Source organism: Saccopteryx bilineata, chromosome 7 (genome assembly GCF_036850765.1).
Source record: "Saccopteryx bilineata isolate mSacBil1 chromosome 7, mSacBil1_pri_phased_curated, whole genome shotgun sequence".
Taxonomy (NCBI): domain Eukaryota; kingdom Metazoa; phylum Chordata; class Mammalia; order Chiroptera; family Emballonuridae; genus Saccopteryx; species Saccopteryx bilineata.
Genome location: NC_089496.1, coordinates 28,521,777 through 28,545,742, shown reverse-complemented (window position 1 = coordinate 28,545,742; position 23,966 = coordinate 28,521,777). Strand labels below are relative to the sequence as shown.

At 41.1% G+C, this 23,966-nt stretch overlaps 1 protein-coding gene across 1 annotated transcript in view; it reads left to right on the top strand.

Annotated features, from left to right (window-relative positions):
• The window catches only part of COL28A1 (collagen type XXVIII alpha 1 chain), a 171,611-nt gene that overhangs the window by 85,565 nt on the left and 62,080 nt on the right, over window positions 1–23,966 (top strand). The window contains exons 19-25 of the mRNA XM_066240125.1: window positions 670–741; window positions 1,475–1,543; window positions 4,331–4,402; window positions 9,017–9,085; window positions 9,696–9,764; window positions 13,246–13,314; window positions 13,584–13,652. Of these exons, the coding sequence (XP_066096222.1) occupies window positions 670–741; window positions 1,475–1,543; window positions 4,331–4,402; window positions 9,017–9,085; window positions 9,696–9,764; window positions 13,246–13,314; window positions 13,584–13,652 (489 nt within the window). The remainder of the gene's footprint in view (window positions 1–669; window positions 742–1,474; window positions 1,544–4,330; window positions 4,403–9,016; window positions 9,086–9,695; window positions 9,765–13,245; window positions 13,315–13,583; window positions 13,653–23,966) is intronic.

The window sequence follows — 23,966 nt, the reverse complement described above, 5'->3', positions numbered from 1 at the left end:
ATGATGTTAGGCCTCAGATCGTTTCGTGTCACTTTTGTGCTAGTTTCCCAGGATTGTTGTAATGGAGTATCACAAACTGTGTGGCTCAATACAACAGGAATGTACTGTGTCACAGTTCTGGAGGCTGAAAATAGGAATTCAATGTGTGTGTAGGGCAGGGCTCCAACCACAACCTGTAGGGAAGAATCCTTCTTTGCCTCTTAGCTTCTTGTGGTGGCCAATCTGTGACACCGTGTGGCTTGCAGCTATGTTTCTCTAATCTCTGCCTTTGTCGTCACATGGTGTTCTTCCCATACACCCGTCTTCATGAAGTTTCTCCTCTTTTTATAAGGACACCAGTCATATTGGATCAAGGCCCACTCTAATGACCTCATCTATACTTGATTACATATGCAAAGACCTTCTTTCTGAAAAAGGTCACATTCAACCGTACCAAGGGTTAGGATTCCAGTGTATCCTCTTGGGGGTCAACTCAAGCCCTAACAAACAACATAATACAAAACTGAGACCCTGAGAGGTTAGATAACTTGGCTGAGTTTCAATAGTTTAATTACTATTTAGATTTCTCAGCTTAGAGGCTTTTCTCAGACAGTGTAAGAGATATCTAATTGCAAATACTTCAAAATGGGGATGCATGATAAAAAAAAAAAATCTTTTCTCATCCACCAGGGGGCGCCAGGCTCAATAGGGCTCCCAGGACAGCCAGGAGTGCCAGGAGAAGATGGAGCTGCAGGGAAGAAGGTAACTACGTTTTGAACACATCGGAGTAAAAACTGTACAACCAACCATACTGATCCTTGGTCCTGCAAGACCTCAAATTAAACCATCCAGGACGAACTTAGTCTTTTAGACAGAAAAGACCCCACACGTCTAAATTTCCTTGTTCACTTACTTCAGAGAAAAAGCAACAATGAAAGGATAAGTACTGTCTCATACCTCTGCCTTCTCTCTAGCATTTTGGCCATGACATTCTCCAGTGACCTAGTCTTCTTGGGATTCCTAGAAAGCACTTTAATTTAAACGTAGAGAAAAACACGTTTTTCTCCTCTAAAAGAAGCATCTGTGAATGCAGTTAGGAAGTAAGACCATGATAAAGAATTCCTGAAGAATTTTGAGTGGATATGTGAAATTCTCATTTTTCAATAGAAGTAGTGAAAAACAACAGATGGAGAAAGGCTGAAGGTTTTTCATGATTTTTAAAAAACAAACCACCAAATGTGAATGATGAGCCCAAAGAAAGTGAGCCAATTGCTTTGGAAATTGGCTGAGAAATTGGACTTTTTCATGACATTTAGGGTGTCCTGTGCTGAACTAGAGTTTGACATTAATTGGTTCAAATTAATTTTGAGAGTAGAGTTAAGGTCTAATTTTGGAGGGTTGCAGCAGAGAATCACGGGTCATAAGAAGAAACAAGGTAGACTGATATATACTGTGTCTAAAGGGTCAGCTAAGACATCCGTATCACTTCCTCCAGGGAGAAGCAGGGCTTCCGGGAGTAAGAGGACCGGAAGGACCACCTGGAAAAGGCCCACCTGGCTCCAAGGTATGGAACTGACGGTGTTGGCGGAAACAGACAGCTTGTGTTCTTTCTCTGATACTAAAAGAGCCAACTAGACAACATTTGGTTGTTATTCATGTTCTATCAAGTGTGTTTACTTCTAGCTCAAAGTTATGGATACTAGCTTGTAAGCTAGGGAAGAAAGCAAGTATGAATTACTCATTTTTATTTCCTAACATCTATTATAAGATCCAGCTTGTATGAAGAGTTCAACATATGTTTTTCTTAATAAATAGCCAGACAAACATTTTTAAAAACACACAGGAAAGGAAAAAAGCCTTGAGCTACATCCTTGAGACTTGAAAGTCCATCAATTTTCTTTATGTATGGAATTTAGCACAGTAATAAGAAATATCATCTTGTAAGTGGCAATTTTACTTGCACAACTTGGAATAAATTTATTTTAGATATTGTAGATGTTATTGAATAGCATCTTTACATGTCAAGATGAGACTACCCAAATTCATCAATAAGAGCATTTGTGTCATAACTCACAGCCTCTAAGGTGCAAGATGCCCTGCAGTTTCTATGTACAGTCATCAATGCCCGTATAAACATTCTGAAGAATTCTAGATGAGGAAAGTAAAAATAATATCTGTATACTTATTAGTACTCTATTTATAATGGTATTAATATAGTAATTGATAGCTTCAGAAGTCTATATTTTGAAAAATATTGGCTAAAATTGAGTCTTTAACCTTCAATGTGAGAGTTTAAAATTTAAATATATTTGTAGAATTTCAAACAATTTATATATAGGCTTACTAGATTATGAGACCCTTAGTGTGTGGGTGGGTGGGGGGAGAGAAGGGAGTGTGGACAGAGAATATCTTCTCAACATCATATGAAAATACTTATAGAAATGTTCGCCTATTAACATTCAGGGGGAACTAATGTGTTCTAAAGTATACTTTTGGAAAATAGACCCTTGAGTTAATAACTGAAGCTGTAAGAATGAATGACATCTGTGAGAAACGGAGCTGAGGTTTGAATTTCCTGTCGTACAGTAGCTGGAGAAAGAACGTTCAAAACAGGACAGTGATATAGTTACCATGTTGGGAAACCAAGGAGAAAGGGTATCAAAGGGTGTCAAATGCCACCACCGGAGTAAGGAGACTGTGCATTGAAAAGCGAGGCCGCTGGATGTATGCTCTGAGGTGGCTGGTGACTTATGCAAGGCTATGGGAGAAGAGTGACAGGAATATGTCACATAGCCCAGCGAACCCCTATGGTACACTGTGGGCACTTTATTATTTAGTTGGGCTCTTGTTGTTGTCTCCTGGGGTGACTTAGGTCAATAAGTTAAATTTGATAGTGAATGGAAGAAAATAAATAGTTTGGGTTAGATTTTTGTCTCTATTGGGAAATTATAATGATACAATAAGTAATATTTGGATATTCAACTGTTACTTTTTTATTACCTGGGCTACTGCTCTACATTAGTATGGACCTTGAGGGGTTAATTACATCTGTCCAGCTCGTATGGGAGGTCTTGGTGGTGTTTTTGCATTGCTAATGACCTGGGATATAGTCCAGTGGTTGCCAATAGTCCAGAGTGGTCCCTGGACCAGCAGTACCAATATCACATGGAGATGTGTTAGATATGTGAATTCTTGGGTCCCAATGCAGACTTACTAAATCAGAAACTGTGGATGGGGGGCCCAGCAATCTCTGGGTTAAGAAGCCCTCCAGGTGATTTCCGATGCTGTTCAGAAACCATGGTAGAGTCCTTTATTCCATAGATGGTCTCAGTTGCAAACTGAAGTAGTTGAGCTAGGCACGTGCTCAGATATGGTGTCTTGCGGGTGAGCCCTAGTTTAAGGCTAATTTTGTAAAGCATGGGGTCTTCTGGTTGAAGGTAAAACATTCTTTTGGGGGACACTGGTGTACACAAGCAGTCTGGGGAACAGTTAGTAGGCAGTTTCTAGCTCCACCCCAGGTTAATGCTCACAGATCTTTCTACCAGAAGAATTATCAGTCTCCTTTCAAAGAAAGAATTGGACTCCCCATTGAGGAAGAAATGGGGCTGGGTTTGAAAAATATCTCATTTCATGTTATAAAACTGAAATAGCATGAGACCTGAAAAACAGCTGGGAAAAGCGTAGATCAGGGGTCCCCAAACTACGGCCTGCGGGCCGCATGTGGCCCCCTGAGGCCATTTATCCGGCCCCCGCTGCACTTCTGGAAGGGGCACCTCTTTCATTGGTGGTCAGTGAGAGGAGCATAGTTCCTATTGAAGTACTGGTCAGTTTGTTGATTTAAATTTACTTGTTCTTTATTTTAAATATTGTATTTGTTCCCGTTTTGTTTTTTTACTTTAAAATAAGATATGTGCAGTGTGCATAGGGATTTGTTCATAGTTTTTTTTATAGTCCGGCCCTCCAACAGTCTGAGGGACAGTGAACTGGCCCCCTGTGTAAAAAGTTTGGGGACCCCTGGTGTAGATAAATCTCTTGCTGGTCCTGTAACTGTCTCAGAATCCATCTATTAACAGACCAGGGTGCAAAAGAACTATAAATTCAAGGAAAAGTCCCCAAAGAAAGATACTGGACCTAGATATTTAACAACGTTAAGTCATATTGAATAAATGGAGAAGACTGAGCAGTTCTGAGGCGCCCAGTCTGCTCGAGGACATAGACGAGCCCGTGTGACTGAGCGGCTTGGGGCCAATCGCTTTAAATCTGGTATCAGTTCAGAACGCAGCGCTGATGTGGTTGTTACACAGCTGAGCAGGGTTTGTTAATACACTATATTTTTATACCATTTTTCCAGGGTGATGAAGGCAAGAAAGGGAGCAAAGGCAATCAAGGGCAGAAGGGGTTTCCAGGGCCCGAAGGGCCAAAGGTAAGGTTTTTATCCTCTCATTTCCACTTGGGGGAGATTGTACTGTGTCTGCTTCTAGTAGAATAGTAGATTTCTACTGTAATTTTGATTTCCCATTTCCTTCTCAACAAATACAAAACAAAAAACCCCAAATCAAAAAGACGTTGGAAAATATACTATTCTAGACCATAACAGAATGGGATACAAAGATTGCATGAAATATGTTCTCTTCATTGAAATATGTATGCTTCTAAGAAAAAAATCTGTATGTCAGTTCCCTCTACTAACAATCAAATATTCAGAAGTTGCTATAGGCCCTGGCCAGGTGGCTCAGAGGATAGAGTGACATCCCAACATGCCAAGGTTGTGGGTTCGATCCCCGGTCAGGACACATGTGAGAAGCAATCAATGAGTGCACAACTAAATGGAACAATGAAGTGGAACAATAAGTTGCTGCTTCTTTCTATCTCCCCCCCTCCTTTTTCCCCTCTCCTTCTTTCAAATCAATGGAAATTTTTTTTAAAAACTTGGGGTAAAGTTAGGACCATAGGAGATATCAATTCTCTATCATCTTGTTTTGCTGAACAACCCACAGAATCCGAGGCTGAGAGGCAGAGCAGGGGTGATAAAAATTGGAGCTACAGAAGGCGGAGAGTGGGATTCCTATCCTGCTCCACCCCGAAAGCTTCTGGAGCCAGTTGTTTCAATCACAGAAAGAAAGTAATGGCCCTGGCTGGTTGGCTCAGCGGTAGAGCGTCGGCCTGGCGTGTGGGGGACCCGGGTTCGATTCCCGGCCAGGGCACATAGGAGAAGCGCCCATTTGCTTCTCCACCCCCCACTCCCCTCCTTCCTCTCTGTCTCTCTCTTCCCCTCCCGCAGCTAAGGCTCCATTGGAGCAAAGATGGCCCAGGCGCTGGGGATGGCTCCTTGGCCTCTGCCCCAGGCGCTGGAGTGGCTCTGGTCGCGGCAGAGCGATGCCCCAGAGGGGCAGAGCATCGCCCCTGGTGGGCGTGCCGGGTGGATCCCGGTCGGGCGCATGCGGGAGTCTGTCTGACTGTCTCTCCCCGTTTCCAGCTTCAGAAAAATACAAAAAAAAAAAAAAAAAAAAAGAAAGAAAGAAAGTAATAACAGTATCTATTTCACAAGGCTGTTGGGAAGATTAGATCAGTTAATAAAACACTCACCAAAGTTCCCGGCACTTAGTAAGAGTTGAATTCCAGGGTTTAATCAGAGAGAACAAAATCAATACTGTGAAACGGAAGTGGAGGACATATGTCCTGAGGAACTGTCCGAGACACGGTGCTCAGGAAGAAGCACAGGACAATGTGAGGCCAGCAATTAGATACATGTCCTGACTTCACAGGAGAGAAGGCTGAGGTGATTTGGATGTGTCAGGAAACAGAAATTGCAAACTTAAGAGCTCAGGCCTCTTGGAAGATGCTAATTGTAAAAAGAGACAAGGACCAGACTATTAGAGAACAACAAAAATGGTACTGGCGTGATTAGAGCAGGTAGAGAACAAAGCATCCCTCGTAGCCCAGGGATTCTTAACCATCTGTGTCCCTCCGTATCCCCCAGGGAGCTTGTCACAAGTCCTTATTTCTTGGCACCATGCCCAAAAGATCTGGATTTCATTGGTGAGTGGGAACCAGGAATCTGATTTTCTTAAAAAAAAAAAAAAAAAGCCTTCTGTTGCAGGTAGTTCACAGAGCACAGGATGAGAAGCCCCACTTTATAAGAAATGTGTTGTATTACCATTAACAGTGGTTATACTATTATGTCTTAATCTAATTCAAAGTGAATATTTTCCTGTATTTAGAAATAAAGCATTTTCTGGTTGAAGAACTGTTATATTTGAAAGCATAATCACACCTTAATACAGAGTTATTCTCTTCTATGTATATAACTTTGTATTTTAAAAGTACAGTAATTGTTTTCTTAAAAAATATAGAGTAGATGAAATCTGGAAGCATAGTTTTGCCCTGGTCCTAGTGAAAAAATAACAGGTTAATGTTTTATTTCTTTGCCATATGACTGAACAATATGGTTATCTGTTGCCAGAATCCTGGTGTGTCATGTGCCATCACCTTGTAGGCTTCGAATTAAGGATTGGCACATACGTACAGGGGCATGATCTGGGCCCCAGCAGGCCGATGTGCTCAGCCCGTCCATCACACAGGGGACCGGGAAGAGCAGGAGGCCTCGGCTATGAAGACGAACGTGGCACAGGGCAGAAGTCATTCATTACCAGTGCATCTCCCAAAGGAGGCTGGGTATTGGTGGTCAGGTCATGATATTGAGAATAGTTCATTCTTTAAGGCAGCAGGATGCAAATTTTTCAATAAAGATACAGATAATGAATATTTTAGGCTTTGCAATCCAAATGGCAAAATCGAGGATATTATGTACGCAATGGTATAACTATCACTTAAAGGGGAAAGCCATTCCTAGCCCGTGGCTGTACAAAACCAGATGGCGGGGTGCTTCGGCCCACAGTTGCGGCTTGCTGCATGTATTCTAGATAAGTTGTTCCCAAACTGGTTGATTAAAAATCTCTAGTAGTGAAAAAAAAATTTGGCCACACTCCAATGTATGTTTGTTGTCTATTTATTCTTAAATGTAATTTTTATTCAGAAACTATCATTTTAATACTATAAGGTTAATCTAAATAATTAAAAATTTAAAAGATGAGATAATAATATATAATGTAGCCCCAATATTCTCTTCTAATAATGCAAAATGGGTCATTGTAAACACTTTGTAGAGTGTGTGCACCTTCTTTTAATGATAATTGCCTTGCATGGTGTGCTTAATTGTGGTAATGTAACTTTATCAAAGTCAGCAAAGGTGCTGCATAAAAATTCATATACCCGGGCTCAGTCCCTAGGGCTCTTGAATTAAAATATCTGGGACTGACCATCAATAGATGAACTGAATAAAGAAGACACACACACACACACACACACACACACACACACACACACAATGGAACATTACTCAGCCATATAAAAGATCAAATTTTTAACCATTTGTGGCAGCATGGATGGACCTAGAAGATATTATGCTAAGAAAAGTAAGTCATACTAAAAGAAATACCATATGATTTCACTTACATATGAAATCTAAAAAACAAAATAAATTAAAAAAAACAAACAGATGCATAGATACAGAGAATAAACAGACGATTGCCAGATGGGCAGTGGGTTGGGGGGTGGGTGAAAATGGTGAAGGGATTGAAGCACAGATTGGCAGTTACAAAGTAGACACATGGGTGTAAAGCACAGCGTAGGAATTCTAGTCAATAATATTGTAATAACTCTGTAAGCTGCCAGTTGGGTACTAGTTTTATTGGGATGACTAGTTTATAAATTATATAAATATCTAGTCACTATGCTAATACACCTGAAACTAATATAATATTGAATATCAACTGGAGCTGAAAAAACTATTATTTCAATATCTCCGGGACTGAAAACCTAGACTCTGTATTTTAACAAATACCTCTGATGATTTTTTACTCCCTAAAATTTGAGACTCATGGTCTAGAACTCTCACCTGGGGCCCAACTTTCTGTACTGACAGCTTGTCCCCGGGAACAGAGCCCCTGGGTTCAGGGACCCACACCCCTCACGCCTGGGGAAAGAGATAATTGTGCTGTCCCTAGATAGAACATAAATACTACTCACTATTTCAAACTGAGTCTTTATTGAGACTCAATATTGAGACACCAAGAAAAATTGTTTGAATTTTTCTATTTGAAAATTTATTTATTTTCTTACCATATGTTCCCTACTTCCAAAAATGGATATGAGATAGTTTACAATGGAAAACTGACATACAAAGGGCCACAAAACAAAATAACAAAGGAAAACCTTATGAACTATAAAAACATTATTTATACCCAAAGTATATCCAAAATTTATGCTGCAGATAATTGTTATTATTGAGCAATCATTTCCCTCTGAGTTTCCTGGCAAATGACAAAAGGGAAGCACCAGGAATTGCATAATTTTTGTTAGCTAATAAAAGGATGCACAAGAGATAAAATTTCCCTAATACTTAGGAATTAATTTAATGCATTTGTTACAGGCACTGAAACCTTATTTATCAATAACTTTAGTAGTGGTTTAACAAAGATGTTAAAATATTTTCACATGGTTCTGTGAAACAGACAGGTCCTAATGTTTTATATTATTTTATTTATTTTTTTAAGTGAGAGAAGGGGAGATAGAGAGACAGATTCCCGCATGTGCCCTGATCGGGATCCTCCTAGCAACCCCTGTCTGAGGCCAATGCTTGGACCAACTGATCTATCTTCAGAGCCCAGCGCTGATGCTCAAACCAATTGAGCCACTGGCTGCGAGAGAGAGGAAGAGAAAGGGAAGGGGGAGAGGGAGGGGAAAAGAAGCAAATGGTCACTTCTCCTGTGTGCTCTGACCAGGGATTGAACCCAGGATGTCTGCACTCCGGTCCAACACTCTATCCATGAGCCAACTGGCCAGGGCCAGATCCTAGTGTTTTTAAGTGCTGGAAACACATTTCTATGTTTTTTGTAATATAATCCCTATATAAAGTTTTTTGTTTGTTTTTCTTTTTTGCTTGAAAATAATGAGTATTTTGCTCTGCTTAATTTAGGGTGATCCAGGGGTTATGGGCCCTTTTGGGATGCCTGGAGCATCAATTTCTGGACCACCTGGGCCAAAGGTACACATTCATAGGGATATTTTTCTTTTTCTTAGACAGTTGGGGGTGGGGGAGAGAATTACTGATATCAGTCAACTAGAATTTTAGTTTTGGATAAACCCAAAATATTATCTAGGTCAACCCTGATAGATTAAGCAAACTAAAGCCCAGCAGCAAATGTAAGATTAGAAACCAGATTTCTTGCTCCCGGTGGAATTTGTCATTTCACCTGAATTACCTCCCTCAAATCCTAGACCTTAATGCAAGTAATAATCCGCATTTATTAAGAAGACTCTGCTAGGATTTGTGATCAGCAAATGTGACAGAAAAGAAATCCACTCAGATTTGAGAGCATTCCCAGACATTCTTACGGTATAAATATTAGAGTCTAGATGGGCCCCTCTGATTTTAGTGGGCTTTCTCTAACCAGCTTAGAAGTCTTTACTGACAGGTTTTATTTACTTAGGATTTGAAATTCCCTTCAACTATACTAGCAGAGTGTACTCTCAAGATCTGACACTGACAGATTAAGCCCTTTACAAATTGCCCGGTCACTATTTTTGCCCCCTGCCATTGTGCTTTCTCGTGCAACCTGAAGTCTGAAACTCTGAACATTATTTGAAATGTGCAGGGAGACAGAGGAGGACCCGGGGTCCCTGGATTTAAAGGAGAACCTGGCATTGCTATTCGAGGACCAAAGGTATATGCTTTATTCATGATCTTTTAATTTTTTTTTTATATGTGAGAGAATGAAAGTCGAGTTAATGCATGATAAGTCAAGGACTGAGAATCTATGTTGATGAACTCAAATGTAAGAATGTGCTATTCCCTTTAAAAAAAATCAAGCCGACAGATCATTTATTTTTCATAAATGTGGGGGATGATAACTCCTATGGATAAATTTTTGCTGACTAAATGGTTGTTTGAAAATACCCTTTTTGTAATGTCTGTGATATGAGATTATATGGCCTCTAGCCTTTTTTGTTTACATATTAATGGCCAATGTATCTCTCCTACAAAACACTGCCTAAAAAGTTCATGTTTGGAAGCTTTATTGAGTCAAATTTCTCTGCTTTGTTATCTATCTTACAGAGCTATTTTAAGTGAAAATGCAAATAATTATAGGGGAAGACATCTTTAGAAGTCATTTCTATTTTTCCATGGCAACAAAGTGCCATTTCTCTCGCACAGCTCCCAGCATTGCAGCAATATTGAACATTCCAAATGTCAAAAAGCACATCCCCAGGCATGAGAAAAGGCTTCAGAGCTCCAAATCAGAACTCAGTAAATTAGTACCATGTTGTTATGTAGCTTTGAAGCTGGCCTCAGTTCTATCCCATTGTCTCTTCTAGATAAAAGGGTTCAAGCACTAACATCAGTGATTTTCAAAAAAACCCCAAAAACCTTAGGACCATCTTTGAAATATAATTTAAAACCTATTATGTACTGGTATAAGTTCTTTTTGAAGGTCAAGGAAGGATCTTAACCATCATTGTTCTTAGTCACGTTAGTAGTCATCCTTGCTAAAGTGAAAATCTTCTGGTTAACTGGGGACGGAGGTTCCAGAGATGCAGGGTATTCAAGTTGAAACAGAGAAAGTCCCGGATAAACCAGAACAAGACGGTCACCTTAATCCCCAGACATTGAAGCACATGGGTACCCAAATTATGTACAACTCAAGGAGAAATTGCCAACTTTCCTAATGCTAAAGCTTTAGTTATGACCTTGATCAAGAACATTTAGGTGACAATTTTCATATTGTTTGATAACTTCCTGGATCTGTGTATTCCTAGGTTTATGATTTATAGTTACTTCTCTCTATCTTACTCCTTACAAAAGAAATAAAATCCAATTACATATGCAGCTAGGGTTTATAAACCCCACCTGTTTTCTACTGATCATCATTGGACATTGTTGGTGACAGTATTTAAAGCTAGTTGCCTCTTCACTCCAAGCATTTTCTAATCCTTTGGCCTCTAAAGATGCTCTTTCTGTCATTCTTCCCTAATGTGTTGGCTGTTAATCATTCGTGGGCTTAAATACCTGATGGAAGTTTTGGCATATTAATTCATCTTTTCTGTATTACTTCAGGGTGCTCCCATATCCCCCCTAAAGCCCATTTCAAAACATCAGATTAAGATTTCTGCCCTAATTTATGTTGAATGAAAGACACACTTCAAATTCAATCACTCTGCAAGACATTTTCTTGAATCTAGTGCAAAGAGGGCAAGTGGCAAAAAAATGTGTTGCGAGGAGTCCAAAATAAAAATCTGAGAAAGAACACTTCTGTTACCCCCATCTCCTGATGGTCCTGTGAACATCAGTAGTCACAAGCTAACTGCAATTTTTGCAGGAGAGAGGATAGATTTCTCTAGGAAAAAAAATGTTTTAATGTCTTTATGTTTTAATGTCCCCCACACCCCCCCACCCCTGGTGTGGGTGCCAGTGGATAAACAGCAGCAGCTGCTGATAATTTGTTATAGCCTCGGGATTTATAAATAAAAACCAAAAGTGAATTTTTATCCCACTTTTCTTTTCCTTTTAACTTAACCAGAAATCTGTTACTGCTTTGTTTTGGTGTTGGCCTGCTCCTTGTGTCAGCATGGAGAGCAACGGACATCTTATTTTGGGATATATCCCATATGGATGTTTAAAGCTTTAACCTTAAACACAGTTGGAATAGCATAATAAATTGCTTTTGAGAAGTGGCCTGTCTCCTGTAGTTGGAGTTATATCCAAACTCACCTCTCCAGAAGGCCTTGCTTTTGCTCTCTGTCACACAACTTTATGTAGATTTTTGTGGATGGTCAATCATAAAGTTTTAATAGTAAATTTTAATAAGTGACTACATGTGTTCTGAAGATGATCACTCTTAAGAAGGTTAATCATATAAAACCAGTCTCTTAAATTTAATGGGGAAAAAATAGTTGTTGCATTAATGGTTCTCAAACTAATTTAACTTTCTCATTGCTTAAAGGGCATGCAGATTTCCTCCCATCTAATCAATCACTCTTTTCTAGTAGAATTAGGAACATTTTGGGGAGTGGGATTTTGCGCACCATTTTGTTTTAGAATAATGGCAGTTGGATTTCAGCATCTGTTCACGTGTAAGAAAAGTACTGAAAACCCTGTGACTTATTTCCAGTCTTGGAAAACAAAGGCCTGTCTATTAGTAGAGTTTCTTGGTCTATTATGGTAATAGCCATAAATATTTCAAAACATGAACAGCACTTGATCAGAATAATTGATGTGTATTGGCAAGGGCCATTGAAAGAGTTATAGTAACAATGGAATGTGGTATAAAGGGAATACTACAAGTTTTAAATGTAAGGGCAACAGAGATATTCAATAAATCTTCTAGAGGAGTCTTCTTCAGTTTTTTCTTTCTCTCTCTCCATTTTACTTTAGCAAAAAGTTTCTATAATTTCCATTTGTAGAGGGTTACACATCTCAAAAAACTGTTGTTCAAAAGGCAATAATGACCCTTCTTTTTCTTCTACATAGGAAACCAGTAGTTACTATTAAAAACATCTTTTGATGCCTAAGATTATCAATACAAAGCAATTTTTATAATTTTGCCTTGGTCTCAAAGTATGAACCACGGACTCAGTGTCCTATTTCCTTATAATTTTTTAAAATGAATCTATTTTAATTTTTCACTTGGGCTTATTTATTCCCCATGTGACTCGGGCCCATTGAGGAAGACAATAGATGTAACATTAACACACAGTTATCCTACTTTACACTTGATATTTTGCTCTGTATTCTTTTTTACTTTTTCTCACATGGTGCTTACTAAATTTTCTCGTATTTATACTTTTTTCTAATTTATGCTGCAGTAAAAATCTGTAATTTTAAAAATTAAAATATTAGCAGCCAGCCATCTTCTAATCCCTTTGAGTGTGTCTCGTACAGAACACACTATAATGTTCTGTAGGAAATTGGAAATAGTTCCTATATCCCTACATGCATTCTGTGAGTCCCACCCTACTCAGTGGATAAGACTTATAAAGAGATAATGAGTCACCATATAGAGCAGGATTTCCTCCTAAAATTTTTCAAATCAGTCCTTTGTGTGTATCAGATCCACTTTTGGCACTTTGGGTTTTATTGTGCTTAAGTTTTGCTGAGTGTTTCATAGTTCAGTCTTATGATATCACCTGGTGTTAAAATTTACCCAGGGTGCCCAGGGCCCTCAAGGACCAGTGGGTGCTCCAGGACTCAAAGGCGATGGCTACCCCGGTGTGCCTGTAAGTTTGGATGTTGCTTTTATTTCTTTCTTCCTTCCTTGCCTATCCTCCCTTTCCCCCTTTTCCCTTCCTTCTGCCCTCCCTTCATTTTTTCTTTCCTTCCTACCTTCCCTCCCTCCTCCTCTCTCTTGCTTTTCTTCTTTCTTTCTTTCTTTCTTTCTTTCTTTCTTTCTTTCTTTCCTTCCTTCCTTCTTTCCTTTCTTCCTGTCTTTCTTCATGAACACTGCAAACAACAGGATTTCTCATTCTCTCCCTCATTTGTCGTCTAGGGACCTCGAGGATTACCGGGACCCCTTGGACCAATGGGTTTACGTGGAGTGGGGGACCCTGGAGCAAAGGTAAGAATTTCAAGTACGTAACATAGTAGGTGCTGAAAAAAAAGGTATGTGACTTTGGTAAAGTAAAGTTTTCATCAGGCATGATAGTAGAGCCATCTAAAGAATTGATCCTCATCTATGGACCTCCTGGGGACCTTGCACTAATTTGAGCATGTAACTTAACTTAATGGTTTTTCTCTTGCTTTCCTTGTGGCAACCTTCATGTCCCTTTGCTGCTTTGTCTTCCTGTACCAAGGTCAGCGTTTGGTCAAGCCCTCCTGTCTTTCCTAGGTGCTCTCATCCAATCCCAGGGCTCTAACCATTGTCCATGTGCTAATGGCATTCCCTCCTCTAAGCTCTGGTCTCACCCATGTAGTTTCTTTCACATAGATCTTCTTAGATTTCTCACAGATATCTCTAACCTAACATCCAAAAGAGAATTTTTGAGCCCTGGCAGGATAGCTCAGTTAGTTAGAGCTTCATCCAGAAGCACAGGGGTTGCCAGTTCGATCGCCGGTCAGGGCACAAACAGGAACAGACCTAGGTTCCCGTCTCTCTCTCTCTCCCTTCCTCTCTCTCTAAAATCAATAATAATAATAAATGACAAAGGAGAACCTTTGCCTGTACCATACGCCTGTAAATGGTAGTGCCTTGCACCCCACACTCATGCTGTGACCCCTGAGCCATTCTTGGTCCTCTCTTTTCTCTCTCCGTCCTCTACGTGAATCCTGCCAGTTCTACCTTCAGAATCTATCTTGACTCTGGCTGGCTTTCTCCTGCTGCTTCCACCGGGGCAGACTACCCTCATCTCTTGCCTGGGCTAGTGACATGGCTCTTCACTGGTCTGCCCTTCCGTTACCTAGTAGGCAGAGGGACCTTTTACAACCATAACTCAGATCATATCTCTGTTCTTCCCCAAAAGCAAACAAACAAAAAACCCACTGTGGTGGCTTCTCTTTGTGCTGAGAACAAGCTCACACCACTTTTCATGGCCGAGGAGGCCCTTCGCAAGCTGACTGCAGCTTCTGCCCCTTCCGTTCTTGCTGCTGGTCCCCCGTGCCCCCTACCACACTGGCCTATACTATGCGCTAGTTCGGCTCATTCCTGCTTCCAGACCTTGGTTCTGTCAGAATGGCTCACCTCCCCGATCACAAATGCCCATAAAATATCCTCCCTCTCTCTTCTCCCTCCCACCTCATCACTATCATTGCCTTGTGTATTTCCTACACAGCCGGTATCACTTTCTGAAATCATCTTGCTCATTTACTGTCTTGCGTGTTCTACAAGAGTTAATTTTTCTGAAGGCAGGCTCTTTGTCTTGTGTCCTGCTAACCTCCCGGCACCAGAACTAGGTGTGCTACCCACTAGGAACTTCATAACATCTTAAATGAACAAAAAATAAATGAATGATTAATACTACCCTATAGAGAGCATTTTTAGAAAGCTATTCTGGGCCCTGGCTGGTTGGCTCAGTGGTAGAGTGTCAGCCTGGCTTGTGGAAGTCCCGAGTTCAATTCCCAGTCAGGCCACACAGGAGAAGTGACCATCTGCTTCTTCACCCCTGTCTCCCTCCCACAGATATGGCTTGAATGGCTCAAGCAAAGTTGGCCCTGGGTACTGAGGTTGGCTCCATGGCCTTGCCTCATGCGCTAAACTAATTCAGTTGCTGAGCAATGGAGCAGTGGCCCCAGATGGGCAGAACACCCCCCCATTGGGGGCTTTTGCTGGGTGGATCGCAGTTGGGGCTCATGGGGAAGTCTGTCTCTCCACCTTCCTGCATCTCACGTAATTAAAAAAGAAAAGAAAAGAAAGCTATTCTGTAATTTGAAGGGCCTAAATGGCCCTTTTATAAATTTAGAAGTTATATTTAATGGGGCGACACTGGTCCATAGAAACACATAGGTTTCAGGTGTACATCTCCATACCATGTGAACTATTCATTGAGTTCTGTGCCCATCACCCAAGTCAAACCACTTTCTCTCACCATATATGTGGCCCCTTTTACTCCTCTCCCTGCCAACCTGCTCCTCTGGCACTCACTTCCCTTTTGTCTATGTCCATTAGCAGAGAACATTTTTCCTTAGAAATACACCCACTCAGCTTTATTTATTTATTTATTATTTTATTTTAGTAAGAGGAGGGGAGGCAGAGACAGATTCTGGCATGTGCCCTGACTGGGATCCACCTAGCAAGTACACTAGGGGGCGATGCTCTGCCTATTGGAGGTCCTTGCTCTGTTGCAACCAGAGCCATTTTTTAGCACCTAATGTGGAGGCCATGAAGCCATCCTCAGCACCTGGGGCCAACTTGCTCCAATTGAGCCATGGCTGCAGGAAGGGAGGAGGAGGAAGGGAGGAGGAGGAGGAGGAGGAGGAGGAGGAGGAGGAGAAGGAGGAGGAAAGAGAGAGAGGCAAGAGGGGGAGGGGTGGAGAAGCAGATAGGCACTTCTTCTGTGTGCCCTGGCCTTGAGTCAAACCCGGGACATCTACATGCGGGCTGAAGCTCTACCACTGAGCAAACAAACCAGCCAGGGCCCCACTCAGTTTTTTAAGAGCTTCCAGGTCTTTAAAGAGAGATGTTGTCATTGGTCAATGTCAACTTTTTTGTCTGTTTTTTTGTTTGTTTGTTTGTTTTGGTGTCTGCACCATCACTTAGGAGTGATAACACCTGATACTGCTCGTATAATGAATGGGGCAGGCGTTCTTTTGTCCTCTCCCAGCAGAATCAAAGACTGAAGAACAGGACACTGAATATCATCTCCGATGCAGATCTGGATTCCTGCCCTGTCTCTGTCAGGGTTATGAGAGTCCAGGGAGAGGTTGTGTCTGCCAGTGCCGAGTAAACCGTGCAGAAGAGACACAACCAAGGGGCCCTTATCAAGGTGCTGGCTTGGTCAGACTGAGGTCTGACTCCTATCTTCTATCACACCTCAACAGTGTCAGTAACCATACTGAATGTGGCCCTTGCAGTCTTCTTTTTTCTTTAAGGCAAAATACCTGTCAAGGCCCTGGCCGGTTGGCTCAGCGGTAGAGCGTTGGCCTGGCGTGCAGGGGACCCGGGTTCGATTCCCAGCCAGGGCACATGGGAGAAGCGCCCATTTGCTTCTCCACCCACCTCCTCCTTCCTCTCTGTCTCTCTCTTCCCCTCCCGCAGCCAAGGCTCCATTGGAGCAGGGATGGCCCGGGCGCTGGGAATGGCTCCTTGGCCTCTGCCCCAGGCGCTGGAGTGGCTCTGGTCACCACAGAGCGATGCCCCGGAGGGGCAGAGCATTGCCCCCTGGTGGGCAGAGCGTCGCCCCTGGTGGGCGTGCTGGGTGGATCCCGGTCGGGTGCATGCGGGAGTCTGTCTGTCTCTCCCCATTTCTAGCTTCAGAAAAATACAAAAAAACCCAAAAAACAAGAAACCTGTCAAGTGTTAAAATTTAAAAGAAAGAGAAATTTTAATACATAAATCTCATTATTTTCTGCTCTGAGTGAAACATTAGTAAAAATTTTATTACACTAAATATTCCTTTAGTCAGAGAAATAGAAGCTTAGTCCTATTTAAAATAAGGCATGATATAACATGTGATAAATATATACCAGAATGTATTTTTATTTTAATGGAACCTTCTGATCATTTACATTTCCAGAGTAGATTATTATAAGTATTTGATATAAGGATATATGTGTTATATTAATGTGCTATTATGTTTCTGTCTTACAGTGAGCAATAATAGCACAAACAGGTATTTAGACACAAATGGAGAACATTTGAAAAGTAGATTCTTGTGAATATTCACTATGTCAGATTATTTAACATGTAGACTGAAAACATTTACTAAGATATTTCATATACTGTTTTCCTCAAAGTCCCTTGTATTTGTTTTCATGTACATTTAGATGAGAAACATTGAGGAGGAAAAAGAAAGTGTTCTTTCTCAATTTGATCCTTTTTTGCTTTTGTTTTTTGGTAACAGTCAACATGGTGCCAGACCTGCATCTTAAGTGAAACATTACCTGTGTTCGTGCACACAGGAAGTGGAGAGGAAGCAGCAGCCTAGAGCTCGCCTCTAGCTGCAGGGAAAAGGGAACATTCATTAGCTAGGTCCTGCCTCAGTTCGCCCACCTCCCCTCTCAGCTGCCTTCTCCCTCCCTCTGCGGCCTCTCTGTAGATGCTGGGGAAGTATGCTCTTCTGGCTATCACTAGCCCTGCAGGCAGATGTGAGGAGTGAGCTAGTCTTAGAGTCAAAGAACTTGGATCATAAACTTGACAATAAAGGAAATTTTATATTTTTCTGAAGCTGGAAACGGGGAGAGACAGTCAGACAGACTCCCGCATGCACCTGACCAGGATCCACCCGGCACGCCCACCAGGGGCGACGCTCTGCCCACCAGGGGGCGATGCTCTGCCCCTCCGGGGCATCGCTCTGCCGCGACCAGAGCCACTCTAGTGCCTGGGGCAGAGGCCAAGGAGCCATCCCCAGCGCCCGGGCCATCTTTGAGACAGAGAGGAAGGAGGGGAGGGGGGTGGAGAAGCAAATGGGCGCTTCTTCTATGTGCCCTGGCCGGGAATCGAACCCGGGTCCCCCGCACGCCAGGCCGACGCTCTACCGCTGAGCCAACCAGCCAGGGCCAATAAAGGAAATTTTAAAAGCAAACATCAGCGTATCATAACTTTCAAAATCATCTCTCCTCTTTTAAAGAAGCCTTAAAGTCTCTATGTGGGCCATATCCAGCCCCTTCTTTTTCCAAAGGAAAACTTGGGCCCTGGCCGGTAGCTCAGTTAGTTAGAACATTGTACTGATAGGTTACACTTAAAAATCAACCAATGAATTGAATGTATACATAAGTAGAACAACAGATCAATGTTTTTCTATCTCGCCTTTCCTCTTCCTCTAAAAAAATCAATAAAAAATTAAATATCAATAAATAAAAATTTATAAATAAAAAGAAAAGAAAAGAATACTTGGAACACCCACAGACAGAAGCTGGTAAAGAAAGAAAAATATTTGAAAGAGTCTAATTCCCACTGAACTTTGTCCTTCTGGGTTGGCAGAGTGAAGGTTAAACTCTAAAAAGTATCTAAAGTTGTCAATGGTAGGAAAAGTATAGGACTTAAATGTGGGCAAAATTCTGCTCCTATTTTGACTTTCAAACTGGCAGAGAAATTAATACGTGTGTGCAGTTGTGTAGACATATATATCTGATATGTTTTTCATTTAAACTCTGTGTAGTCGCCTTAAAATATTTGCCTTAGGACATTAACTTATAAAACAAATGTGTTTTGAAATGAGGAAACCATTAAGGTTGACGATTAATTTATGGTGGCTTTTAGTGATATTTAGTTAAGGACACATGTGTTTAGCATATGACACAGACATTTGAATCAAAGCTTCTATGTTTCAAGACATAGAAAAACCAGTCCCTGACATCTTGCACCCTTGTGGTGCACCGTGGCTTTTTTCCATGTGGAAGAATTCCATATGACATCAGTAGCTATAGTACTTCTATGTACATTACCTTGAATTTGATCCACATTTTGACAAGAGCTTCTAAGAAATTTCTAAAATTCTTGTCAAAACTACAACATTCAATAGTAGATATAGTTTTAAAATCCACTTAGGAAACATGCCCTGAAGAGGAACAGAAAATGTGATTTCTTGCTAAGTGGGAAGTGCTCATTCAGTACCCTGACCCTTGGACCCAAACTGCCTGCTCTTAAAAGGGAAGGCAAGTTCAAAGATCCTATCTAACATGGCCTGCATTCCTTTACTGCACCCCTAAAGACTAGAAGGATCCTTTCTGATTTGGGGATAGTCATTATCTAAATCTCATTTCCTTTGAGAAGCAGATGACTCTTTGTTCCTGTATTTTCACCCCCAAAGGCTCGTGAGGTGCATACTGCCCCAAGGCTGATTCACTGACATCTCTGTTCTTGGCCTCTTAGAAGAGAAATGAACACACAGAGTGGCCCCCTGAGCTCCATAAAGGCAGGGCATCCCCCATGTACCTCTTTGAGCCTTATCAGCCCCCTACATGTGCCAGTTTATCACAGAGAGATGCCATTGCCTTCCCCCAAACTTTAGAGCAGTTGAGATCAGGCCAATTCTTGCCCAGAGATCAAACCTGGCTCTGGGGCCCTCAAGGGACTTCTTAACCATCAAGTGGTTGGTCTAAAGCAGGGGTCCCCAAACTATGGCCCACGGGCCGCATGCGGCCCCCTGAGGCCATTTATCCGGCCCCCACCGCACTTCCAGAAGAGGTACCTCTTTCATTGGTGGTCAGTGAGAGGAGCATAGTTCCCATTGAAATACTGGTCAGTTTGTTGATTTAAATTTACTTATTCTTTATTTTCAATATTGTATTTGTTTGTTTTTTTTTTTCATTTTTCTGAAGCTGGAAACAGGGAGAGACAGTCAGACAGACTCCCGCATGCGCCCCACCGGGATCCACCCGGCACGCCCACCATGGGGCGACGCTCTGCCCACCAGGGGGGCAATGCTCTGCCCATCCTGGGCGTCGCCATATTGCGACCAGAGCCACTCTAGCGCCTGAGGCAGAGGCCACAGAGCCATCCCCAGCGCCCGGGCCATCTTTACTCCAATGGAGCCTTGGCTGCGGGAGGGGAAGAGAGAGACAGAGAGGAAAGCGCGGTGGAGGGGTGGAGAAACAAATGGGCGCTTCTCCTGTGTGCCCTGGCTGGGAATCGAATCAATATTGTATTTGTTCCCATTTTGGTTTTTTACTTTAAAATAAGATATGTGCAGTGTGCATAGGGATTTGTTCATAGTTTTTTTATAGTCCGGCCCTCCAACGGTCTGAGGGACAGTGAACTGGCCCCCTGTGTAAAAAGTTTGGGGACCTCTGGTCTAAAGTCTGTGGGCAGAAAGACTTGTTGGGTTATTGTTTTTATTATTATTATTGCACATTACCTAAATATTATATATTATATTACTAACTAAATATTTCCTGAGTATTGTGACATTTTTAAACAATCTTATTATTTTATAGATAAGGAAATCAAGAACCATGGAGCAACGTGCTGCTCTATAAATAGTTTTGATATGGTATTGTGTTTGTGTGTTAGAGGGAGACTATGAATATGGATGAATGAATGGAAGACTAAATGGATGCATGGATCAGAGCAGAAAGAATGACTTGGCCTGGTCTATAGATGCCCAGTCTTCAGAGCTGTTGGCTCTCTGGCTGTCATGGCCCCATTTCGTATTCAGTTGGATTGTTTCTCTCTCCAGTCTAGTTTTTCCATTGTTGTGACTTAAATTATGTAAACATTAAAGACAAGCATAAACCTAAACCCCAAAGAGTTAAACATTTTCCAAAAGCTTTAAATGTTTGAATATTGTAAATACATGCTTTATTTGACAAAAGTGGCTCAGAGTCATAAATGAAAATGCAAGTCTGTGTGAAATTCCACTGAGTATCATTATTCTAAAAATGTTCCCAGCGTCTGAATCGGACCTCTGTTCTCTGCAATGGCTCACATATGTGCATACCACCACAGGCAGAGGGGGAACAGAGGAGCGATTCACACAGCGATGCACTAGGGATTTGCAGGTTCCATCGGCGGACGTGCACTGGACAAGGAGCTCCATTTTGAACAGGGTCTGAGAAGGAGGGCTGGCCGAGGATACAGACCTCATGACAATGAAGTGAAGGGTCCGTGATTCCAAAGTGGAGTTGAAGAAAACCACCTCCCCTAACATGACTACAAAATTGCTACAGCAGAACGTAATCAGCTAAAAAAATAGGTATATAAATAAAAACAACAACAACAACAACAACAACAAAAAAACAGGACTAATTAAAGCCAGAGCCATATCAAATTTAAATGCCAAATGGCTTAACCTTTAGAGTTTAGTATAGGTCACATTTAAACCAGGAAAACTTGACTAGGTGACTTTTCAAGGTTGCTTCTCAACTCAGTTCTATGCAGGGGCTCTCCAAATAAGATCTGTACGCCAGTCAATCCTATAATTTTCAGTATTGCTTCGACCTCTCTGCTGTTTTCTCACTCCTGCATTTCTCTCCCCAGGAGTCCACACATACCTTCCCTCTTGAATATACTCATTACATAATTAATTCCAGATTGGTACTTATTTTTGTGGTAGTTGGAGCCTTAGTAATTATATCTTAGTTTTATTTAAGAGCCAGAAAGAAAGAAACATTAAGCAGCTGCTAATGATCACTTTTACTTCTACCTTATTTTAAAACTCAATCATTCCTTGGTTTCATCATTTAGTAGAATAATATTCAGTGTACCATTCTTTGGAAAATTCTTAAGAAACGAATTCTTTTCAGAGTAAATTCAATTTGCTTCTTATTGTCCCCAAAGTAAAAACAAAAGCCTAAAATCACTTTTAGAACAACTCGAACTTGCTTGTACAGTCTTCTCTAAGAGTGACAGGGACATATGTTGACATAAACAAAGGGAGAAATAATGATGAAATCCTTATTAAAGGGTATGGGGAAGAGGGAGGAAGAGATAGTCGAATGGGCTATTTTATCTCTAAGAACGCTACCTTCCCAAATATTATATTTAAATCTTATCAAACACAGAAGATATAATAGATTTTTTTTAATCATTGCTCTACTTGAGACCTCTGACACTTATTAACTATGTAACCTCAACTAATCATTTAATCTCAGTGAGACTTAACCTCCTCATCTTTGATTTGGGATAGGAATGCTACCTCACAGTGTTCATCTGAGAAATTAATGGATTTATGTCTATAAAACATTTTTATGAATTTTAACATACTGAAGTATTGTCATTAGCAGTAATACTCATAATATGCATTACTCAGCCACATCAAGTATATTGCAGTATGGGTAAAAAGAGAGAATAAGAATTTATGTAGGCAGGAGATCTGGTATGAGACCAATCAAAACACTGGGGGAAGCCACAAAATTGTGGCAATGGAGGGAAAACGGAAGGGGAAGCCTTAGATGGCTGGGTACTTGTGCAGACTGTGTGGGCCTCCTAGGAATCGTACAATCGGGATATTTTCATTCTTCTCTTTGAGAAAGTGTGATTGACTCGGTGTAGGAAAGAACTTTCACAGCCACATAGCCATGTGTTTGCATGAAGTGACCGCTAGGAGAAAGTCCGGAGAAGTTAGCATATTTCATCTAGCCCCAGCCAACGCCAAAATGAGCGATGAGCTCTGGAGTCAAACCTTGGTTTAAATTGCTTCTGCCTGCATGGTTTTTGGTAAATCATGTATCCTCTTGAGCCTCAATTCCCTTATCTGTAAATTAGAGTAACTTGATGTTAATAGGATCGGATAAGGAATGAAAAGTACCTGCCATGGAATAAACTAGTAAATTTTAATTATTATTTATTTTATTATTAATTAAAATAGTTTTAAAATGAACAAAAGCAAAGATTTACTAATGGGAAAATAAATGATCATGAAAGGGCTTTTGCTTTTTTCTTCCTTTTTATAAGTAAAAGATTCAAGAAATGACTACTAGGATCATTATAAGATTATGTATGATTTTAAAGAGGTTGAAATGAACCACTCTGCAAGGTTATGGTCCAGGTAAGACCTTCACCTTATAATTTGTTAAGTTCACATATGCAAGTACTGCCGATAGTCCTAAACTTGACCTTTCGCTGTCAAAATAAAAGGAATGTCTCCTATCTAGTTTCCTTTTTGTGGGCCAAAAGGAAGCTGTAGGCAGTCTAACTAGTTAGTTGTCATTTTATTTATTTGTTTTTTTTTGTTTGTTTTTGAGGCGTGGAAGTGGGCAAGTAGGGACAGGATTTAAACTGTGGTCGTATGAAATTGATGGATATAGTTACAAATGGCAACTCCAGAATTTGCTTTCTGGTTTGCTCCTTGTCTCCTAATGCAAGGGCTCCCTCTGCAGGCGCCAGCAACCCTCAGATATTTCATGGGAAGCTTAGCCCAGCCATGCATGTCCCTGATGCAGTTCTTTTACTTACGAGGTTCATAGTGGACCTTGTCCACTGACAACAAAACTAAAAATGTCCTGGTAAACACACTTCTTTGGTACCGCTGTGGCAGAATCGGTGCTATCAAGTGAAGTGAGTCTTGACCACACTCCTCTTACGTACATTCACCTGATGTTGTAACCTAGCATGGGCACGTAGCATATGGAACAAAAGACAGGATGTAGTTTTAAGGACCCACCATAGTAGAGAGACACCACCTCTGTGGACTCACACAGCTCATAAGTGCCTGATATTCCCATCGACTGAAAATTGTGGTACATATACACCAAGGAATGACCCTAATACCATATTATTGACCAATTCTAACATCGGCAGACAATGCTAAGACTTGATTTAAAGTCTGTCAAATTCATA